Source organism: Myotis daubentonii, chromosome 1, assembly GCF_963259705.1.
Source record: "Myotis daubentonii chromosome 1, mMyoDau2.1, whole genome shotgun sequence".
NCBI lineage: Eukaryota > Metazoa > Chordata > Mammalia > Chiroptera > Vespertilionidae > Myotis > Myotis daubentonii.
In genome coordinates this window covers 30,635,015-30,656,098 of record NC_081840.1, presented here as the reverse complement: position 1 = coordinate 30,656,098, position 21,084 = coordinate 30,635,015, and the positions used below count along the sequence as shown (strand labels likewise).

At 45.0% G+C, this 21,084-nt stretch overlaps 2 protein-coding genes and 1 non-coding gene across 10 annotated transcripts in view; 1 reads left to right on the top strand and 2 right to left on the bottom strand.

The window, feature by feature from the left end:
* Positions 1–450: 450 nt before the first annotated feature.
* Positions 451–607, bottom strand: LOC132224355 (U1 spliceosomal RNA). Its single transcript, XR_009450656.1, has one exon. It is a non-coding gene; the product is annotated as a U1 spliceosomal RNA (small nuclear RNA).
* A 10,202-nt stretch (positions 608–10,809) lies between these two features.
* Positions 10,810–19,936, bottom strand: LOC132226572 (uncharacterized). Its single transcript, XM_059681384.1, has 4 exons — positions 19,912–19,936; positions 17,985–18,552; positions 16,977–17,098; positions 10,810–12,375 (listed from the first exon to the last, which is right to left on the bottom strand). The coding sequence occupies exons 1-4, from the start codon at positions 19,934–19,936 to the stop codon at positions 12,353–12,355; spliced, it is 738 nt and encodes a 245-aa protein (XP_059537367.1). The 3' UTR covers positions 10,810–12,352.
* Positions 18,225–21,084, top strand: part of SYNE2 (spectrin repeat containing nuclear envelope protein 2) — a 316,273-nt gene continuing 313,413 nt past the window's right edge. For all 8 annotated transcript variants that reach the window (XM_059693959.1, XM_059693921.1, XM_059693929.1 and 5 more), the window contains exon 1: positions 18,225–18,363. The gene's annotated coding sequence lies outside the window, so the exon portion shown is untranslated. The remainder of the gene's footprint in view (positions 18,364–21,084) is intronic.

Here is a 21,084-nt window from a genome sequence, read left to right as displayed (position 1 = left end):
AAATTAATCAGGTATCCAGAACATAAGTATCACAGAAAGAGGGTTAAATGCAATAAATAAATTCACCAAGTTTATTTTACAGTGTTTAACTATAGTCATAGAGAAAAATGGCCAGAAAAAAAGTCATAATAAGTTAGAGCTTAGCAACTTACTTAAAATATACCAAAAATACTATTGGTTAGTAATAATGCATACATAGACTTCTAATTGAACAAAAGGAAAGGGGCTGCCCAGAAAAAATACAGGGAATAAAACCCATTGCTGTTGGAATTCGAAGTGTTTAAAATAAATAGAATTCTTACTAGCACTCCAGAGATAATACTCTAATGCTAATTCCCACCCCACCCCCACAGTCAGGGAGAAGAAAAAATAATACAAGAAGTAAGCTCAGGTATTTCACATGTAGATTTAAAAAATTAAAAACCCAAGTTAAATTCTTTTTCTTTTTTTCCTTGCTCAAATGCAGTTCCCGCTACCACAAATTATGCAGTTGAGTTTCCCACATTTGGGGAAATTACAGGGGTGAGCACATCCGAATGCAATGGATAAGCCTCGTCCTGGGAAAACCACCTTTGTGACCATGGCGACTCCCCTGCCAGGTAAGTATGATGAAGTTCTAAGATATGACATGGCATGAAATAGTGATGAGTCGTCAAGTGTACTGTTTCATTCAGGTAAAAGTGAACAAGTAAGTTTAGGCAATGCAGATAGTGTGAAAACAAAAGGTAAATGGTGTTTTATGGTTTTGTTCCATTTGTGAAAATTCATTGAACTGTGTAGTTATGACACGATCTATATTTTTTCTGTATCTATATTCTTCTTCAAGAAAAATTGTTTCTGAATTAATCATATATACTATCTGTTCTTTCATTAACATTAAAATGCTTATTAAATATCCACCTGTATGCTCTGCCAAATACTAAAGGAGGTAGGAGACACGTAGTCCCAGTCTTCCTGTACTTTTCTTTCTCAGATGGATAACGTATGTGAAGACAGACACGTAACAGACTAAGACACTCAATGAGCTGACCACTGATTGACACAAGTGCTCCCTGTCTTTGCATATCATAAAACCACAGCTCGGTTCTAGCACCTTTTCCTTATATCATCTGCTTATCCTTTGTCCTTGAATCATTGTCCATGTATCATTTAGAAGTAGTATCTGTCTGGATTCATAATTCCCTTTCCAAATCCATCAAATGAACACTAGCTTATAAATCTTATACACTGCACTTTGTACCCTTTCTTATTTCTTTAAGCCAATGTTTCTAAAACTTCAGTCTTTCACGTACTGTCTTCACAACTTTTGCAATATCATCATCATACCAACTGTCTTAAAAATAAATTTAGGTTGACCCATATTCTTTTTTTATTGTGATACCTACTTAACTTAGTCCTAAGCATTAATATCCATGGAATTGTAGATTTGTGTTTTTTTTTGAAAAGGTGTGTCTGCGTGTTCTCAACTGAAGTAATTATGTGAACCCTGGTGGTATGCTAACTGCACTTGAATATCCACTGTGTTAATCGAGTTAGCTTTCCTATCACCTAGTAAGAATGATAAACGTACCAACATAGATTCCTGCCCTGCAGAACATAAGCTGCTAAGCTGCTTTATCTTCTGTCTCAGAGGTATCCTTATTTTTTGTAATCCCTTATAAGTGGACACATTCCAAGATACTTATAACGAAGAGTATTTAAGGAAGTCTTCTGAATTTCTTAATTTAACCTGCTCATGTTTCAGATGCAGCCGTGGGCAAACTACGGCCCGCGGGCCATCCGGCCTGTTTGAAATGAAAAAAACTAAAAAAAAAAAAAAAAAAAAAAAAAAAGACCGGCTGCTGGGGTCAAACCCCAGTGGGTCCAGGGGTCCCCAAAGGCGTAGACGGAGTCAGCGAAGAAGGAATGACATGGAGACAGCGTTCAGTTGATCAGCAGCCTAGCCAGGATCTCCAGCCAAGTTCTGGTCTGGATCTCCAGAGAGGTTCTGCTTAGGATCTCCAGCCAGGTTCTGTCCAGGTTCTCCAGGCAGGTCCAGTCACCAGGTTCTAGTCAGGCGCTCCTGCCAAACTACGCAGTCAGGTTCAGTCCAGGATCCCCTGCCATGCTCTCTCGCCAGGCTCCGCCTCCAGGCTCCGAGGACAGTCCCTGTCCAGGATCCTCCGGCATGCTCTCACCAGCGAAGTTCTTCTGTCTCTAGAGAACGTTCTGTGTAGGTTCTGTGCCTAGGCTCTGTCTCTATTGGTCCTGTCTTCCAAGCCCTGTGTCCTTAGTTCTGTGTTCTGAGTTCTGTCTCATGAGTTCTGTGTTCTAAGTTCTGTGTTCTGAGTTCTGTCTGTTTTTGTCTTGTTGCATCTGTATTTATACCAGTTGATTCTAATCCTGTCAATTTCTATTACAAAGGTTAGGGCGTTTCTTATCTCCATTCCAGGGAGTAAAGATTATGTAGCTTAAGCATGATTGTTTGTAGTTAAATTGATTAACTACCCGCCTGGCACTTAGTTAAGGAGTTTCATCCTCTCCCTAACTTCAGGGGAAAATCCCTACCTGGGGATTCAACCTTTCTAGGAGAGGTGACCTTGGTTAAAACACAGCGCCAAGAAGGTGAGCAAACATATTAAGAACCGTATGCTATATATGCCAGGTCCCTTGAAACAGCAAGGATGGACCGGCTCCCGGCAACCGGCCGAAACCGGTTTGGCTCAGTGGATAGAGCGTCGGCCTGCGGACTGAGGGGTCCCGGGTTCGATTCCAGTCAAGGGCATGTACCTGGGTTGCGGGCACATCCCCAGTGGGGGATGTGCTGGAGGCAGCTGATCGATGTTTCTCTCTCATCGATGTTTCTAACTCTCTATCTCTCTCCCTTCCTCTCTGTAAAAAATCAATAAAATATATTAAAAAAAAAAAAAAAAGACCGTACCCTTTTATGTAATGATGTTTACTTTGAATTTATATTAGTTCACACAAACACTCCATCCATGCTTTTGTTCCGGCCCTCCGGTCCAGTTTAAGAACCCATTGTGGCCCTCGAGTCAAAAAGTTTGCCCACCCCTGGATTAGAATATCTCTTTTAGCAAATTTATCTCTGGGTTTTTCTTTGTTTAAAGTTTTTCAGATTGGTTTAGTAATTGAACTTAACTTTGATAATAGTGATGCAAGTACATTACGGTCTCTTCATTTTTATCATGCGGAAAATTGTGTCAAACATAGCATTTGTGGAGTTTAAATAATAAGTAAAGGAAAGAATTGGACCTGGAGAATAAATAAGGTTTACTTAACAATTGTCTACTGGGTATTTTAGTAGTAGTCTGCCTTTTTTCTAGGTGCTGAACATGCATCAATAAAAATAAAAAGAAATAGCCCTAGCTGGTTTGGCTCAGTGGATAGAGCATCAGTTTGTGGACTCAAGGGTCCCCCCGGATTTGATTCCGGTCAAGGGCACATGCCATGGTCTCTGAAACCTACATGTATATCTTCATGTCTTCAGGTTAGGCATTGGTTTCTTGATATGACCCCAGAACACAGCAACAAAAAGAAAATATCTAAATTGGACTTTATAAAAATGAAAACCTTTTTGCTTTAAAGAAAATTATCCAGAAAATGAAAAGATAATATATAGAATTAGAGAGAAAATATTTGCAAATACCTATTAAATAAGGGACTTGTATTCAGAATGATTAAAGAACTCTTACAATTCAACAATAAAAACACAAGCAACTCATTTTTAAAATGAGTACAGTATCTGAATAGAAATTCTCCAAAGATATGCAAATGCCAATAAACATTTAAAAGACGTTCAATATGCAAATTGAAACCACAATGAGATACCACTTCATACACTCGAATAACCTAAGTGAAAAAGACAGACAACTACAAGTGTTGATGAAAATACAGAGAAATTGGAGCCCTCATACATTGCTGGTGGGATGGTAAAATGGTGCTGTCTCTTTGGGAAACAATTTGGCAGTTCCTCAAAATGATTTAAACATAGAGTTACCATATAACCTACATTTCAAGACTTATACTAGTGCCTGGCTGGTGTGGCTCAGTGGTTGAGCATCAACCCATGAACCAGGAGGTCACTGTTCAATTCCTGGTCAGGGCCTATGCCTGAGTCATGGGCTCGATCCCCAGTGAAGGGCATGTAGGAGGTAGCTGATCAATGATTCTCTCTCAACACTGATGTTTCTATCTCTCACTCCCTCTCCCTTCCTCTCTGAAATCAATAAAAATATATCTTTTAAAAAAAGACTAGGCTAATGAAAGATCTTGTACAATGACCTATCATGAACATTATTTTCCTTGTTTATAAAGTAAAAATGGCACCTTTTTTGTTGATAATTTATCTCTTCAAATTCAAACAATAACAGCAAAACCCAATTATTTGGCTTTCCAAAGATATCTATAAGAAAATGAAAAGTCAAATCACAGGCTGAGAGAAAATATTTGTAAGATAGTACATAAATCTGATAATGGACTGTATAAAGAACTCTGACCACAGTATAAACAATCCAATTTAAAAAGGACAAAATATTTGCACAGACACTTCACAAAAGTAGATAACACACATATGTGTGTGGATATACATACGTACATATATTAAAAAGTCTAATCAGCAAGTGAAAAATGCTCAACATCACTAATCATGAAGGAAATGTATATATATATATATTTGTTGTTGTTGCTGTTGTTAATCCTCATCCTGTGGATATTTTTCCCCCATTGATATCTTTAGAGAGAGTGGAAGGGAGGGGAAGAGACAGAGAGAAACATCAGGCTTGATCCCCAGGAGACGAGTGCAGGATGCAGCCGAGTGATGTTGGCATTTCTCTCTCACTGAAGTTTCCTATCTCTCTCTCCCTCTTCCTTCCTCTCTCTATAAAAAAATCAGTAAAGTCCAGCTGACTTGACTCAGTGGTTGAGCATAGATCTATGAACCAGAAGGTCGCGGTTCAATTCCCGGTCAGGGCATATGCCCAGGTTGCAGGCTTGATCCTGGTGTGGGGTGGGCAGGCAGGGTTCAATGATTCTCTCACATTGATGTTTCTCTCTCTCTTTCTCCCTTTCTCTCTGAAATCAATAAAGGGATCAATATATATTTTAAAAATCAGTAAAAACATTTACAAAAAACAACAGATTGATGAGGGCTGGGTGAGAAAGGTGAAGGGATTAAGTACAAATTGATAGTTACAAAGTAGTCAAGGGAATGTAAAGGTATAGCTTTAGGAATTCAATCAGTAATCTGTCTATATATATAAAAGCCTAAGCGACCAAATGACCGAATGACCAAACGACTGGTCGCTATGACATGCACTGACCACCGGGGGAAGATGCTCAATGCAGGAGCTGCCCCCTGGTGGTCAGTGTGCTGACTGAGGGGCACCAGATGCAGGGCTCAGAGCTGGCAAGTGCCGGTGGGGCAGCATGAGCCTCTCCTGATCGGGACTGACTGGGTGTGTGCCCACTGCAGGCGCATTGGGGCCAGGATGAGCAGGAGGGCAGGCAGGAGCGGCAGGCGGTGTTGGACTGCTGGTTTTGGCCTGATCCCCGCAGGCCACACCGAGGGACCCCACCGGTGCATGAATCCGTGCACTGGGCCTCTAGTATTGTAATAACTATGTATGATGTCAGGTGAGTACTAGACTTAACTCATTTCGTAAGTTATATAAATGTCTAACCACTATGCTGTACACCTGAAACTGATATAATATTTAATGTCAACTGTAATTGAAAAAATTTTTTTTAAAGGATTGATGGTACCAAGTATAGTCATTGGAAATCTTGTACATTGCTTGTGAAGTGTAAAATGGTGCAGTCACTTGAGAAACAATATAAGAACTTTAAAAAAACTTAAGCATATATCTACTCAATGTCCCAACACTTGTATTTCTAGGTATTTACCCAAGAAGAATGGAAACATATGTCCACTGAAGGACTTGTACAGAATACAGGTTGGTGTAAAAGTAAGTTTACAGTTGTTTGTATGGGAAATAGTTAATAAATAAATACAATAACAAATAATAAATACAATAATTGATAAATAATAATACAAGAATAAACTGTGTTTTGCGTACTCACAACTGCAAACCTACTTTTGCCTACCCCTGTATTTATAGCAGATGTATATATAAGAACCCCAAATGGAAACAACCCAATTGACAATCATCAAATGTGAGATTTTCATACAATGAAAAATTAATTTGCAATAAAAATAAGTAAACTGATCCATTTAAAACCAAATAAATCTCAAAAACATTATATTGAGGGAAAGAGCCAACACAAAAGAATACACGCTGTATGATTTTATTTTTATGAATTCTTGAACAGATAAAACTCATCTGTGTTGATAGAAAACAAAGGGTACAGGAAAATTTTCTGGGATTATGTAAATATTATATATATAATATATAGATATACATATACATATCTATCTATCGTCTATCATCTATCTATTTTTTTAAATCCTCACCTGAGGATATTTTTCCATTGGTTTTTAGAGAGAGTGTAAGAGAGAGGGAAAGACAGAGAGAAATATTGATGTGAGAGAAACACATTGATTGGTTTGCCTCCTGCATGAGCCCTGACCAGGGCCAGGGCCAGGGAAGAGCCTGCAATCAAGGTACATGCCCTTGACTAGAATCAAACCCAGGACCCTTCGGTCCACAGACCCATGCTCTTATCTATCCGAAATCAATAAAGGGATCAATATATATTTTAAAAATCAGTAAAAACATTTACAAAAAACAACAGAGATTGATGAGGGCTGGGTGAGAAAGGTGAAGGGATTAAGTACAAATTGATAGTTACAAAATAGTCAAGGGAATGTAAAGGTATAGCTTTAGGAATTTAATCAGTAATCTGTCTATATATATAAAAGCCTAAGCGACCAAATGACCGAATGACCAAACGACTGGTTGCTATCACATGCACTGACCACCAGGGCTAAATGTTTTGTATTTTGAATGTGGAAGTGGTAGCTGAGTTATATATGTTCATTAAGATTCCTTGAACTGTATACTTAAAGTCTGTGCATTTTTTTCTAAGTGAAGTATTCCTCAATAAAGTTTATTTTTAAAAAATGATACTAGAAATGTACATGTGAGTTATTTTTCTACATATACATTTTTTAACTTGTCATATACATGTACATTTTGTACATATCCAAGATATACATGGTGTATACCTGGAAGTGGAAATCTTATAGTTTGAAAATTTTTAGTTTTACAAGAGATGTGAGATTAAGCTTCAGAATGGTTTTACCAACCTACACTTGTACTGGCAATGTATAAGAGTTCCTATTGATCCACATTCTCGCAGCACTTTGAATTTCTGATTTCTAGATTTTGCCAATCTACTGGATAAAAATGTTACCTTATTATGGCTTTAATTTAAAATTTTCTGATTAATAACAAGGTGAAACATTTTCCCCCCTTATTGACAATTTGGATTTTCTCTTCTCTAAAATTGCAGTTCAACTCTTCTGTTCATTTTTCTATCTTTTCTCACTGATATTGTAGAAGTTCCACATATTCTGGGTTCTAGATCTTTATTCATTACATGTGTTGAAAATATCTTCTTTCTGTGACTTGTCTTTTCACTCTTTTTTTTCTTTTTCTTTATTGATTAAGGTATTACATATGTGTCCTTATCCCCCCATTGCCCCTCCCACCCCCCACTCATGCCCTCACCTCCCTGTTGTCTGTGTCCATTGGTTAGGCTTATATGCATGCATACAAGTCCTTTGGTTGATCTCTCCCCTTACCCCCACCCTCCTCTACCTTCCCTCTGAGGTTTGACGGTCTGATCGATGCTTCTCTGTCTCTGGATCTGTTTTTGTTCATCAGTTTATGTTGTTCATTATCTTCCACAAATGAGTGAGATCATGTGATATTTATCTTTCTCTGACTGGCTTATTTCGCTTAGCATAATGCTCTCCAGTTCCATCCATGCTGTTGCAAACGGTAAGAATTCCTTCTTTTTTACCGCAGCATAGTATTCCATTGTGTAGATGTACCACCGTTTTTTAATCCACTCATCTGCTGATGGGCACTTAGACTGTTTCCAAATCTTAGCTATGGTGCATTGTGCCGCTATGAACATAGGGATGCATATATCCTTTCTGAGTGGTGTTTCTAGTTTCTTGGGATATATTCCTAGAGGTGGGATTACTGGGTCAAATGGGAGTTCCATTTTTAGTTTTTTGAGGAAACTCCATACTGTTCTCCACAGTGGCTGCACCAGTCTGCATTCCCAACAGCAGTGCAGAAGGGTTCCTTTTTCTCCGCATCCTCTCCAGCACTTGTTGTTTGTTGATTTGTTGATGATAGCCAATCTGACTGGTGTGAGATGGTACTGCATTGTTGTTTTGATTAAAATTCTTTTCACTCTTTTAATGGTGCCTTTTGAAAATATATTTTTAAAAAGATTTTTAATTGATTTTTAGAGAGAGAGGAAGGGAGAGGGAGAGAGAGAAACATTGATTGGTTGCCTCCTGAACATACACACACCCTGATTGGGGATCAAGCATGCAACCTGGGTATGTGCCCTTGGGGGAATCAAACCAGCAACCTTCCAGTGCACAGGAGGAAGCTCAACCAACTGACCCACACTGGCCAGGGCTGATGGTGTCTTTCGATGAACTGAAGTTCTTTTTTTTTTTTTTTTTTTTTAAAATATATTTTATTGATTTTTTTTACAGAGAGGAAGGGAGAGAGATAGAGAGTTAGAAACATCGATGAGAGAGAAACATCGATCAGCTGCCTCCTGCACATCTCCTACTGGGGATGTGCCTGCAACCCAGGTACACGCCCTTGACCGGAATCGAACCTGGGACCTTTCAGTCCACAGGCCGACGCTCTATCCACTGAGCCAAACCGGTTTCGGCGGAACTGAAGTTCTTAATTTAAATGTGTTTCTCCCCCACTTTATGGTTAATGCTTTTCGTGTCTTTCTTCTTTAAGAAATCATTCCAGCACCACTATTCCCTTAAGCATTAAGCAGTCAGGACGATGAGGTTCTGACCCACATCAAATGATCTTGGAAGCAGAGTCTTGGGTCTGTTGATCACAGAGATAACATCTAGGCCTCAGTTTTGTTTCAGCTTCAGGCCCAAAAGAGCAGTAAGGCCAGGCAGGGTGACAGCGGGACCAGCCTTGATGACTAATGACCCCCTGCCCTGGCCCTGAGCAATCAGTGGAGACCATGACCCTGAAAGGACACACCTGGGAAAGCTGATGAATATTCTATTGAGATCCTCCCCTGGGACATCCCCTAAGGTCCTCCCTTAAGATCTGCCCCTGTAGGCCTAACCAGTTTGGCTCAGTGGATAGAGTGTTGGCCTGTAGATTGAATGTCCGGGTTCAATTCTGGTCAAGGGCACATGCCCGGGTTGTGGGCTCAATCCCCAGTAGGGGGCGTGCAGGAGGCAGCCAATCAATGATTCTCTCTCATCATTGATGTTTCTATCTCTCTCTCCCTCTCCCTTCCTCTCTGAAATATATATATATATATATATATATATATATATACATACATTAAAAGCCCAGTGGCTCTAATGCTGTAATGCTGTAACGACCAAACGACCGGTCACCAGGAGGTGCATGGAGCACCTCTCGGTTCCTTCCCCTGGCCTGTGAGCCACTTGCGCAGCATGGCAGAACTCGTGGTTCATGCGGTGCAGAGGGGCTTGCGTGGGGCAGAGGGGCTCGTGGCTCACGTGGCACAGTGGCTCGCGGCGGTGAGCTGCTTGCACATGGCAGGTCTGGGTCTCGCACGATTTTGCGTGCTGTGCTTCTAGTGTGTGTGTGTGTGTGTGTGTGTGTGTGTGTGTGTGTGTGTGTGTGTATCCTATATAATAAAGAGGCAATATGCAAATTAACCCTCATGCCGTAACACCATCACAAGATGGCGGCACACAGGGGGGCAGGGCCGCCTGCTCCATGCGCCTACTGCTGCAGTTCCTGAGGCCCTGTGAGGGGGCGGGAGGCTCAGTGGCCGCTCCGCGCACCTGCTGCCAGAGTTCCCTCAGCCCCGCCGGGGGGGTGGGGGGGGGGGGTCCTGGCTGCTGCTCCATGTGGCTTCCACCAGGGTGACCAGGGCCATCAGATCAGCAGGGGCGGGCAGTTGGGGGCGATCGGGCTGGCAAGGGAAGGCAGTTGGGGGCGATCGGGCTGGCACGGGAGCAGTTAGGCATCAATCAGGCCAGCAGGAAAGCAGTTAGGAGGTGATCATTCTGGCAGGCAGAAGCGGTTAGGGGGAATCAGGCAGGCAGGCAGGCGAGCGGTTAGAACCAGTAGTCCTGAATTGTGAGAGGGATGTCCCACTGATGGTTTAGGCCGATCCCAGGGATCAGGCCTAAACCAGCAGTGGGACATCCCCCAAGGGGTTCCAGATTGGAGAGGGTGCAGGTTGGGCTGAGGGAACACCACCACCCCCAGTGCATGAATTTCATGCACCAGGCCTCTAGTATATTGTATGTGTGTGTGTGTATATATATATATACATATATATATATATATTTCTCTCTCTCTTTTTTTTTAAAGATCCGCCCCTTTAGAGAGGAGATAAAAAATACCTCAGGACTGAGGACCTAGTTTCTCTCTCCCTCTCTCTCTCTTCCCACCACCAATAGTTTTATGCCATTGGGTATACTGGTATGTTTTGCCCTAAGATTTCAATCTTCTCCTGTGTAAAATGAGGTGAGTTACAGAATTTTTAAGACTCCAATACTTTAATTCACCATTTCAAAAAAGTGCTTTTGAAAATTATTGCAATAATGTCTGTCATTTGTTGAGTCCTTATTGTCCACCAGGCTCCATGCTTACCACTTGACATTGAATCATGACTTTTGTTTTAACTTTTCTTCAAACTCTAGAATGTGGGACTCTGATTCAATTGGCAGAAACTTGTTCTGTTGGTTCAGTATTTTAGGAGACAATCTACTGCATATATTGGCAGTGCACAAATTGCATGTTGTTGGACACAACTTTCTACTTGAATCAGGACAATGGTCAGAAAGATTACATTGGTCAAGGGAGCAATTAGCCATTTATTTGTGTTAGTTTTCAGGTTTGGCAGGAAACAAGACCAGAATGAGATAAGGAGCTCAGGCCTTCACAGGGTGTGATTGGACTCTTGGACAAAGGAACAGAGCTGCTGTTTTCCTGGCCAGCTATTTTCATCCCTGGCTTATACAAGTGCTCCTAATGTGGTAAAAACAATATTGTAGCAAACGTTTGTTCCTTGAGGTACTTAGAGTTAGCATCCTAACAAGGAGTGTTTAGCTTTAAGCCAATCTCCTTTTGTCTTAACAATAACATCGTTAATGAAATAGAGGCAAGTAGTAAGGTTGGTCTCACCCTTTTTCAAATTAATATTATATCTGCCTCTGTGGGTAAAGATACTTTGTGTTGTTCTTACCTTCACTTATTCATCCAGCCAATCATTTAATATTATTGTCTCCTATTACCAACAGGGTTGATAAGTACATGATAGTAATATTAATACCCCCCACCATGTGCCCATGGCAGAGACTCAATTATTATTATATTCATCATCAAATTTTATTGATAGAATAATAGCTTGATATCAGTATGAATTCATAATTTTCTCTTTAATTAAATGGCTTACTTAAATCTGTTAGTGTAATTAATTAATTTGATGTTCAAATTGTCCTAGATTTTGCCAGTTGAAAACTCTTTCAATTGGCTTCAGTATATTTATTTATGTATTAAAATTTTTTAAAATAATTCTTTATTATTGAAAGTATTACACATGCCTCTTTTTCCCCCCCAATAACCTGCTGCGGCCTGCCCCTCTCCCCCAGGCCTTCAGCATCCTATTGTCAGTGTCCATGGGTTATGCATATATGCGTACAAGGAGACTCAATTATTAATCATCTTGTATTCTTTCTTGCCAAACCTTGATGCGACCCCACAATCCTTCTCAACATGGCATCCAAGCACAAGAGTAGAATTTGCTCCCAGGATAAAATCCACTGCCTTTCTTCTTTAGGCTCTCCAGAGATAAAGACTAGGAACTCCCTTTCTAGTGCAGATGCAGAAATGCAACAAACAACTCCAGTTCAGAGAAACCCTGTGCTGTGACAGAGGAGTTGCTGCCTGACTTGAAGCGTGATGGATTTAGTTCCTTTCATGGCATGAGGGTGTCCAACGCGCTCGAATGCCTCAGATCACATTTTTTGTCCAGCCCGGTACAACTTGGCAGTATGTACTCACGTTTCAGTAGTCGTCACATAGGCCACGGCATGCTTGTGTACCCAGTCCCAGATGTGCTTTCAGTTTTATCAGTTTGCAAAATTTGTGTTTACCACAATTGGATCTGGCAAAGTCTCTCAGGTAGGCTGTCGATCTTTTGCTGTAAATACAGAGGCCTGATGTAAATAATAGCAAAGAGGCAGAGCATGACATCATACTGTATTATTGTACCATGTCTGTGTTTTGGTGCATGGGAGAATGTGGGCACGGCTGGGTTCATGGCAACCTTTACTCTGCCAGTCAGATGTGTAAGCACATGAGCCATCCATTCACATGCTCAGTGTTGTGTTTCAAAAGAACCAGGTGTGTCTTTGTTTGGCTTAGCATTACATTTTATTTTCATTTCAAAGTGTGGAGGATCTGTTTCAGTACTACAGCCATTAGTCTAATTTACTGATTTAAAAGCAGGTGTTAATTTAATATTCAAACTAGTATGCCTGGGAGACCCTGCATGGGGACATCTGAAAACATTTTGAGACAGTTTATTCTGGATTCTCTTATGTGCACTAGATACAAAATGGAGCAATAGCCCTTTCATTTTGAGGATTTGTAATATAGATACCTAGAAGGGACCGATAATTAAGAGATTATTAACGTTTTCTCCAGAGAGTGTTGCCACGATGATTTTGCAATTCTTATTGTAAAGAAAGCAACTGATGTAAAATGGAAATGAACAGAATGAATAGAACAGAGAAGGAAAATAGCAGACAATGCTTTGTAGACAGCTCCAACTGGAGCCCAATTTCACCTCAAAACTGGGTCTTTCATTTGCATGTATTACATCAGGCAAAGTGGTCTTTTCTATGAAAAGACATCCCAGGACCAGAAGGATCTTCTTGCTTTATATCTTTGTGGTGACCCAGGCCATCTATACTAATAAAAGGGTAATTGCTAATTAGACTGGATGTCTTCCGGACATCCTTCCGGACGTCCTTCTGGACAAAGCCACGGTGGCAGGGCTGAGGCAGAGGTGGGTTAGGGGTGACCAGGCAGGCAGGCAGAGTGGTTACGGATGATCAGGTAGGCAGATCAGCAGTTAGGGGTGATCAGGTAGGCAGATGAGCAGTTAGGAGTGATCAGGTAGGCAGATAGCCCCTTGCCAGGCTGGCCCTGCCCCCAAGCAAAAGATTAGGGATAATCAGGCAGGCAGGCAGGCAGGCAGAGTGGCTAGGGTTGATCAGGTAGGCAGGCCAGCAGTTAGGGGTGATAGGTAGGCAGATGGCCCCTTGTAGGCCTGGCTCTGCCCTCCAGCAGGCAGTTAGGGGTGATCAGGTAGGCAGGCAGAGGGGTTAGGGGCGATCAGGCAGGTAAGTGAGCAGTTAGAAGCCAGTGGTGCCAGATTGCAAGAGGAATCCTGGATTGGAGAGGGTGCAGTCCAGGCTGAGGGACACCCCCTCCATGCACAAATTTCATGCACTGGGCCTCTAGTCCTAGCTAATAAAAGAGAAACATGGTAATTAGTGTACGACCGCTACCCTTCCCATTGGCTAATCAGGGCGATATGCAAATTAACTGCCAGCCAAGATGGCGGCCGGCAGCCAGGCAGCTGGAAGCTAACATGAGGCTTGCTTGCTTCAGTGACGGAGGACTCCAACGTGCCGGGAGCCGGTCCATCCTTGCTGTTTCAAGGGACCTGGCATATATGGCATACGGTTCTTAATATGTTTGCTCACCTTCTTGGTGCTGTGTTTTAACCAAAGCCACCTCTCCGAGAAAGGTTGAATCCCCAGGTAGGGATTTTCCCCTGAAGTTAGGGAGGGAATAAAACCCCTCAACTAAGTGCCAGGCGGGTAATTAATCCCTTTAACTACGAACAATCATGCTTAAACTACATAATCTTTTCTCCCTGGAATGGAGATAAGAAACGCCCTAACCTTTGTAATAGAGATTGATAGGATTGAATCAACTGGTATAAATACAGTTGTAACAAGACAGAAACACTCAGAACTTAGAACAGAATCAAGAAGACAGAACCTACACGGAGCCTGGAGACAGAAGAACTTCGCTGGAGAGAACATGGCAATAGATCCTGGACTGAACCTGACTATAGAACATGGCAAGAGAACCTGACTAGAACCTGGTGACTGGACCTGGCTGGAGATCTGAAGCAGAACCTCTAACACGGAGACAGTGTTCAGTTGATCAGCAGCCTAGCCAGGATCTCTAGCCCGGATCTCCAGCCAAGTTCTGGTCTGGATCTCCAGAGAGGTTCTGCTTCAGATCTCCAGCCAGGTCCAGTCACCAGGTTCTAGTCAGGTTCTCTTGCCATGTTCTATAGTCAGGTTCAGTCCAGGATCTTTTGGCATGTTCTCTCCAGCGAAGTTCTTCTGTCTCCAGGCTCCGTGTAGGTTCTGTCTTCTTGATTCTGTTCTAAGTTCTGAGTGTTTCTGTCTTGTTACAACTGTATTTATACCAGTTGATTCAATCCTATCAATCTCTATTACAAAGGTTAGGGCGTTTCTTATCTCCATTCCAGGGAGAAAAGATTATGTAGTTTAAGCATGATTGTTCGTAGTTAAAGGGATTAATTACCCGCCTGGCACTTAGTTGAGGGGTTTTATTCCCTCCCTAACTTCAGGGGAAAATCCCTACCTGGGGATTCAACCTTTCTCGGAGAGGTGGCTTTGGTTAAAACACAGCACCAAGAAGGTGAGCAAACATATTAAGAACCGTATGCCATATATGCCAGGTCCCTTGAAACAGCAAGGATGGACCGGCTCCCGGCACCAACGTTCCCCGCCTGCCTTGCCGGCCTCTGAGCTTGCAGTTTAAGAAACATTGTAACAAATATAGAAGCTAAATAAAACCCCAGAAACCAGCTTTCAGCCGGCCGGGATCTCAGAGCTGGAGTTGATACAGTGCCTTGATTATAGAACCTAAACAAACCAGATACCTGCTTTCAGCAGCAGAGGCCTCAGAGCTGGAGCCAGAGCTAAAGCTGGCCCAGAATAAAAAAAGAAAAGAAAAAAAGGAGTGGTTGGGAGCTTCAGTCACCCACCAGCCTGAAAATAGCCCTCAGCCCCTCACCTAGACTGGCCAGGCACCCCAGTGGGGACCCCCACCCTGAAGGGTGTGTGACCAGCTGCAAACAGCCAACATCTCCTCATCCAGGCTGGCCAGGCACCCCAGTGGGGACCCCCACCCTGAAGGATGTGTGACCAGCTGCAAACAGCCATCATCTGCTCACCCAGGCTGGCCAGGCACCCAAGCAGGACCCCCACCCTGATCCAGGACACCCTTCAGGGCAAACCAGCTGGCCCCCACCCATGCACCAGGCCAATATCCTATATAGTAAAAGGGTAATATGCCTCCCAGCACTGGGATCAGCGGAGCCACGAGGCCTCCAGGCACTGGGATCAGCGTGACGGGGGCAGCGCCCAAACCCCCTGATCGACCTGCGGCTCTGTGTGTGACAGGGGGCGGGGCCACAACCTCCCTATCCGCCCTGCTCTGTTCGTGACAGGGGAAGGCGCCCCAACCCCCTGATCAGCCCTGCTCTGTGCCTGATAGGGGGGAGCTCCCCAACCCCCTGATCGGCCCTGCTCTGTGTGTGACAGGGGGCAGTGCCCCAACCCCCCAATCAGCCCTACCCTGAGTGTGACTGAGGGTGGCATCCCAACCTCCCAATCCGCCCTGCTCTGTGCATGACAGGGGGCGGCGCCCCAACTCCCCAATTGGCCCTGCTCTGAGCCCGACCAGGGGCTGCACCTAGGGATTGGGCCTGCCCTCTGCCACCCGGGAGCAGGCCTAAGCCAGCAGGTCGTTATCTCCCGAGGGGTCCCAGACTGCTAGAGGGCACAGGCCGGGCTGAGGGACCCCCCTCCTTCCCGAGTGCACAAATTTTTGTGCACCAGGCCTCTAGTCCTATATAATAAAAGGCTAATATGCAAATCGACCGAATGGCAGAGCAACTGGTTGCTATGATGTGCACTGACCACCAGGGGGCAGATGCTCAACACAGGAGCTTTCCCCTGGTGGTTAGTGTGCTCCCATAGGGGCAGCACCTCTCAGCCAGAAACCCTGAGGCGGGCTCACAGCTGGTGAATGCAGTGGTGGCGGGAACTTCTCCCACCTCTGCGGCAGTGCTAAAGATGTCCTACTGCTGGCTTAAGCCATGGAGAGCAGGGCTAAGCCAGCAGTTGGACATCCCCTGAGGGCTCCCGGACTGTGAGAGGGGGCAGGCCCGGCTGAGGGATTACCCTCCCAGTGCATGAATTACATGTACCAGGCCTCTAGTTAATAATAAATAATGCAGATATAGGTAGGTCAAGAAGAGAAGTGATATTATCAGAGCGATTATCTTAGAATACAAAGGATGACATGTAGACTGGGAGTGTGCTGTTTTGATAGAAATTGAGCTATTGATAAATAAAATGTGCATTTAAAATAATTTACCTATATCATCCTGGTACCCACAGAAGTACATGTTTTTAAAATAATTATCCTAAATTGTGGGTACAATTTTCAAGTATTTTTCCCATTAATGTATATTAACTGAATTCATTATCAAAGCTCTTGTCTCCTAACCATTTAGTTTGAGTCCTAAGCAACAAATTTAATTAGGTAATTCAAGCAAGATTCTGTACCCATACCACATACCTGAATTTGGACTTGTAAGAATCTGATTGTGATACAAACTCAAGTGAGAAATATTTCGAAGTCACTGCTTCGTTATATAATAGTAGTGAGGTGATACAATACCTTTCATTGAGGACCTTGCCTGCCTTCGTAATACTGTGACAGCACAACAGGTGAGTGGGGGTCGGTGCTGCCATTCTGAGTCCAAAGGCAGTGAGTGATTTGCTGGAAAATCAAACTGGCACCTGCAGGACACATTCCCAAGGATTCAGTTTCCACCGAAGTTGAGATCTGAAATTTGTATATCATTTCCTAAGATTGAGGCTCTTCTTACTCCCCAGCGTCCAGTGGGAGGCAGTGACCCAATAATCTACATCAGTGGTTCTCAACCTTGGCTGCACATTTGAATCACCTGGGAATCTTTTTTTAAAATCCTGATTTCTGGGCCTCATCCTCCGGAAATTCTGTTTCTTTGTTACTAATGTTGTGGCCCCACTCCATAACAAAGAAACAGAATTTCCGGAGGATGAGGATTCCCAGGTGATTCTAATGTGCAGCCAAGGTTGAGAACCACTGATCTACACTGTTAACAAGCGCCACCCCTTCCCTCCAGGTGACCCTGAAGTCTGGACCACGCTATCAGAATGACTGATCCAGATTTTTAAAACCATCTCCAGCGGTTCTCAACCTGTGGGTCGCGACCCCTTTTGGGGTCAAACGACCCTTTCACAGGGGTCGCCTAAATACATCCTGTGGATATTTACATTACGATTCACAACAGTAGCAAAATTACAGTTATGAAGTAGCAACGAAAATAATTTTATGGCAGGGGGTCACCACAACATGAGGAACGGTATTAAAGGGTCGCGGCATTAGGAAGGTTGAGAACCACTCCAAACTCCTCATTTTACAAAGGCTCCACAAAGGTAAATGACTTGATTAAGGTCTGGTAGCTAATTTGAAGATCTGCTCTTACCACCCCCTCCACCCTCCACCCTCCACCCCCTCCGCCCTCCACCCAGGAATGTTAGAACAGTTTCTTGTTGAAGTTAACCAGAAAAGCTTATTGCGGTGAGTTTGTGGCATTCCACCAATCTCCCCACCCCACCCGAGCCTCCCCCGGTCGCAAACCTGTATTCTGAGTTAGCTTCCCACTTAGACCATCTCTGATGCTCCAAAACATGGAAAGAAAGTTGCCAGCCCCCGGCTGCCGCGGGGCGTGCGGGGGGAGGCGGGCTGCTCCGCCCCCGGCGCTGGCGGGCGGGCTCGACACTGGCCGCCGAGCGGCGAGCGCGGGACTCGGCGGCCCAGGGCGGGCGGGGAAGACGCGGGGCGTGGTCTGCAGCTTTCCGAGCGCTCGGGAGCGGAGCGCGCTCCGCGGTGCCCCGAGCCTCCGGCTGGACCGAAAGAGCGTGGAGGAGACCGAGCAAAAGGGGCGATCGCGGGAGCCCGGCCAGCGGGGCGCCAACCTGGGCTGGCCCCAGCCCGCGCCCTCGCGGGGCAGCAGCGGGTGAGCGCGGCCGCGGGGCCCCCGCATCCCGTGGCGCCCGGGAGGGAGCGGGCTGCGGTGGGGAGGGAGGAACCGCCGGAGGGAGGGGAAGGGGCGGGGGCGAGGGAAGGAAGGTCCCCGAGCCGGGGGCGGGGGCGGCGAGGGACGGGAACCGGCCGGATGCCCGGGTCCGAGCCCGGCCACGGGAAACTTCGCCCGGGTGGGGAGAGCGGGGTGCGTGGAGGGCGCCGCAAACTTGTCAGCGGGCGGGGCGCTCCGGAATCGGAGCGAGCGCCGGCGGGTGGCGTTCGTCTCCCCGGCTTCTTTGTGTCACCTCCCGGCCCCAGCCCGCCGGTCCGCGGGGTGGGGAAGGGGGCTGCGCCGGGCGCTCGCCCCTGGTCCTCCCGGTCGCCCCGGTCGGGCCCAGGCCCCGGCGCTCGGGTCCGCTGATTGTTTCCGTCCCCCGCGTCACGCCTGGGCGGGAAAGATTTTGAACGCCGCGTGAGAGCGCCCGGAGCCCAGAGCCGCGGCGCAGATTTGGCCAAATCGTGGGCGGCGCGAGGCTCGCCCCTGGGACCCGCGGACCGGCGGGCGGGGCGCACCCGGCTGGAGAGGGCGCGGGACCCGCGGCGGGCCCGGCAGCCGAGCGCTCGGACGGCTGGGTTGGCTCGGATTCTAATTCCATTTTGATTGCTTGGGGTCTTTGTTGTCTGAAATTGCCTTGAGGGTCTGACGGTAGCACCTTCTCCTCCTCAGGTTATTTTTCTAATGGTGGAAAAAAAGAAAGAAGAAAAAGCGGGCGGCGGGGAACTTGCGGGGAATCAGTGCTGCTCGCAGCCGCACTAGTCCCCTCATTTGAGGGAGGTTGGGAGGTTGGGGAGTCCGGGCAGCACTGGCCTTTGTGCGCGCCTGTTATTTCCGAAAGTTGTTGTCTGCCCCTCCCCTAGTGGCGGGGAGCGTCGGAGCGCGCTGCCAGCAGGCACGGCTGTGCACAAGCACCAGCAAGCCCCAGCCAAACCGAGCAGGTTCTTTCTGGCCGCTCAAAACTTTGGCGCCAGTCTTTTCTTTTTAAAAGTTTGTGTGATTTCAGGCAACTTTCATATGTTTTTTTCTAAGAGTGCTCTTAGCTCCGGGGTCTCCCTTGCCGATGTGAAGTGGTGTGAAGATGTGTCCAGGAAAGGCTGGACCACGATGAGGGGTGGGGATTACAATTGGTTACCTCTGGGGTCGCCGCCGTTGAGACCGTGTAAACTCCAGGGAGAGTGTTCGCGTTTATGAGATGGGGCATTCGATGTGTTTTTAAACTTTAAAGCATAACTCCTCGAGTTTTTTTTTTCTGGAAAACGCTGCTGAGACTCCCAAGGGCCTTATGCCCACCCACCCACACCTAGGGTGAAGGGAACAGGTGTAACTAATCTTTATTAAGTTTTTTTTCATAGTGAAGACTGGATAAGCCAAATAAGTTTAAAAAAATAAAGGAAAGAAAAAAGGAAATTCTTAGTTCTTTATGCACATGTTTGAATTAAGGATCCTTACTGGGATTCAACAAGAGTCAGAATCAAACCACACTTTGAGTCAGCTTGGTCTTGTACATGAAGATTGTTTTATTTTTATTTTTATTATTAGTTAAGGTATTACAAATGTGTCCTCATCCCCCCCATTAACCCCCAACCTCCCCCCCCCCCGCCCCGCAATGAAGATTGTTTTATTAAAAAGTCAGGTGAATAAGTTTACCCAGTTAAACATTTTACAAGCATTTCAGTGCGTTAGTATTCTCTGTGTTTGCTGGATATTGCAGTCTGTTTAGAGAACTGAGTCACAAGGGTGTTATTCTTGGTAGCATAAGGTGAAAATTTAATGCAGAGCTCAGAAGTGGAATCAGTTGTGTCTTAATAAGTAAGGTACAGGGTGAAAGCAATTGATTCATTTGTCATTACTCATATGTTTTAAATACAGATTTTCAATAACTTCACAAAATTACTTGTTCATTTACTCAAACAAGCTTTTACCATATGCCTTCCACTGTGCTGGACTCTGGGGTGCCAGATGATAATACCATTTATGGAATGCTTATTTTGTACCAGTAAACATGTTACATTCATCTAGTAAATATTTACTGAGTGCCTGCAACGTGCTATCTGCTGGAGTTGAACGCACAGGAGGGCTGTGGTTCCTATGCTTATCTAGTGGGTAGTCGAGCAGGACATAAAAAGCATTACCAAGCTAATCACAGGTTTCAGAATGTAAATCAGATCTCAGTGGCTTCCCGTCCCTTCTGAGTGGAAGTGGCTCCCAGAGTTTACCCCATCTGGTCCTCCTCAGTCCCCCATCCTGTCACCTTTTTAATCTTATCTGCTGCTCTTCTTTCTCATACTTTCACAGCCAAACTAGCTTCTTTGCTGTCTGAGGACCTTTGGACTGGCTGTTTCCTCTTGCCTGCAATACCCCCTGTCTAGCCCCCATAGCTGTATTGTTCTCTCTGACCTCCTTCACTTTTTTTAAAAAATATATTTTATTGATTTTTTACAGGGAGGAAGGGAGAGGGATAGAGAGTTAGAAACATCGATGAGAGAGAAACATCGATCAGCTGCCTCCTGCACACCCCCTACCGGGGATGTGCCCGCAACCAAGGTACATGCTCTTGACCGGAATCGAACCTGGGACCCTTCGGTCCGCAGGCCGACGCTCTATCCACTGAGCCAAACCAGTCAGGGCCTCCTTCACTTCTTAACTCAAGTCTTA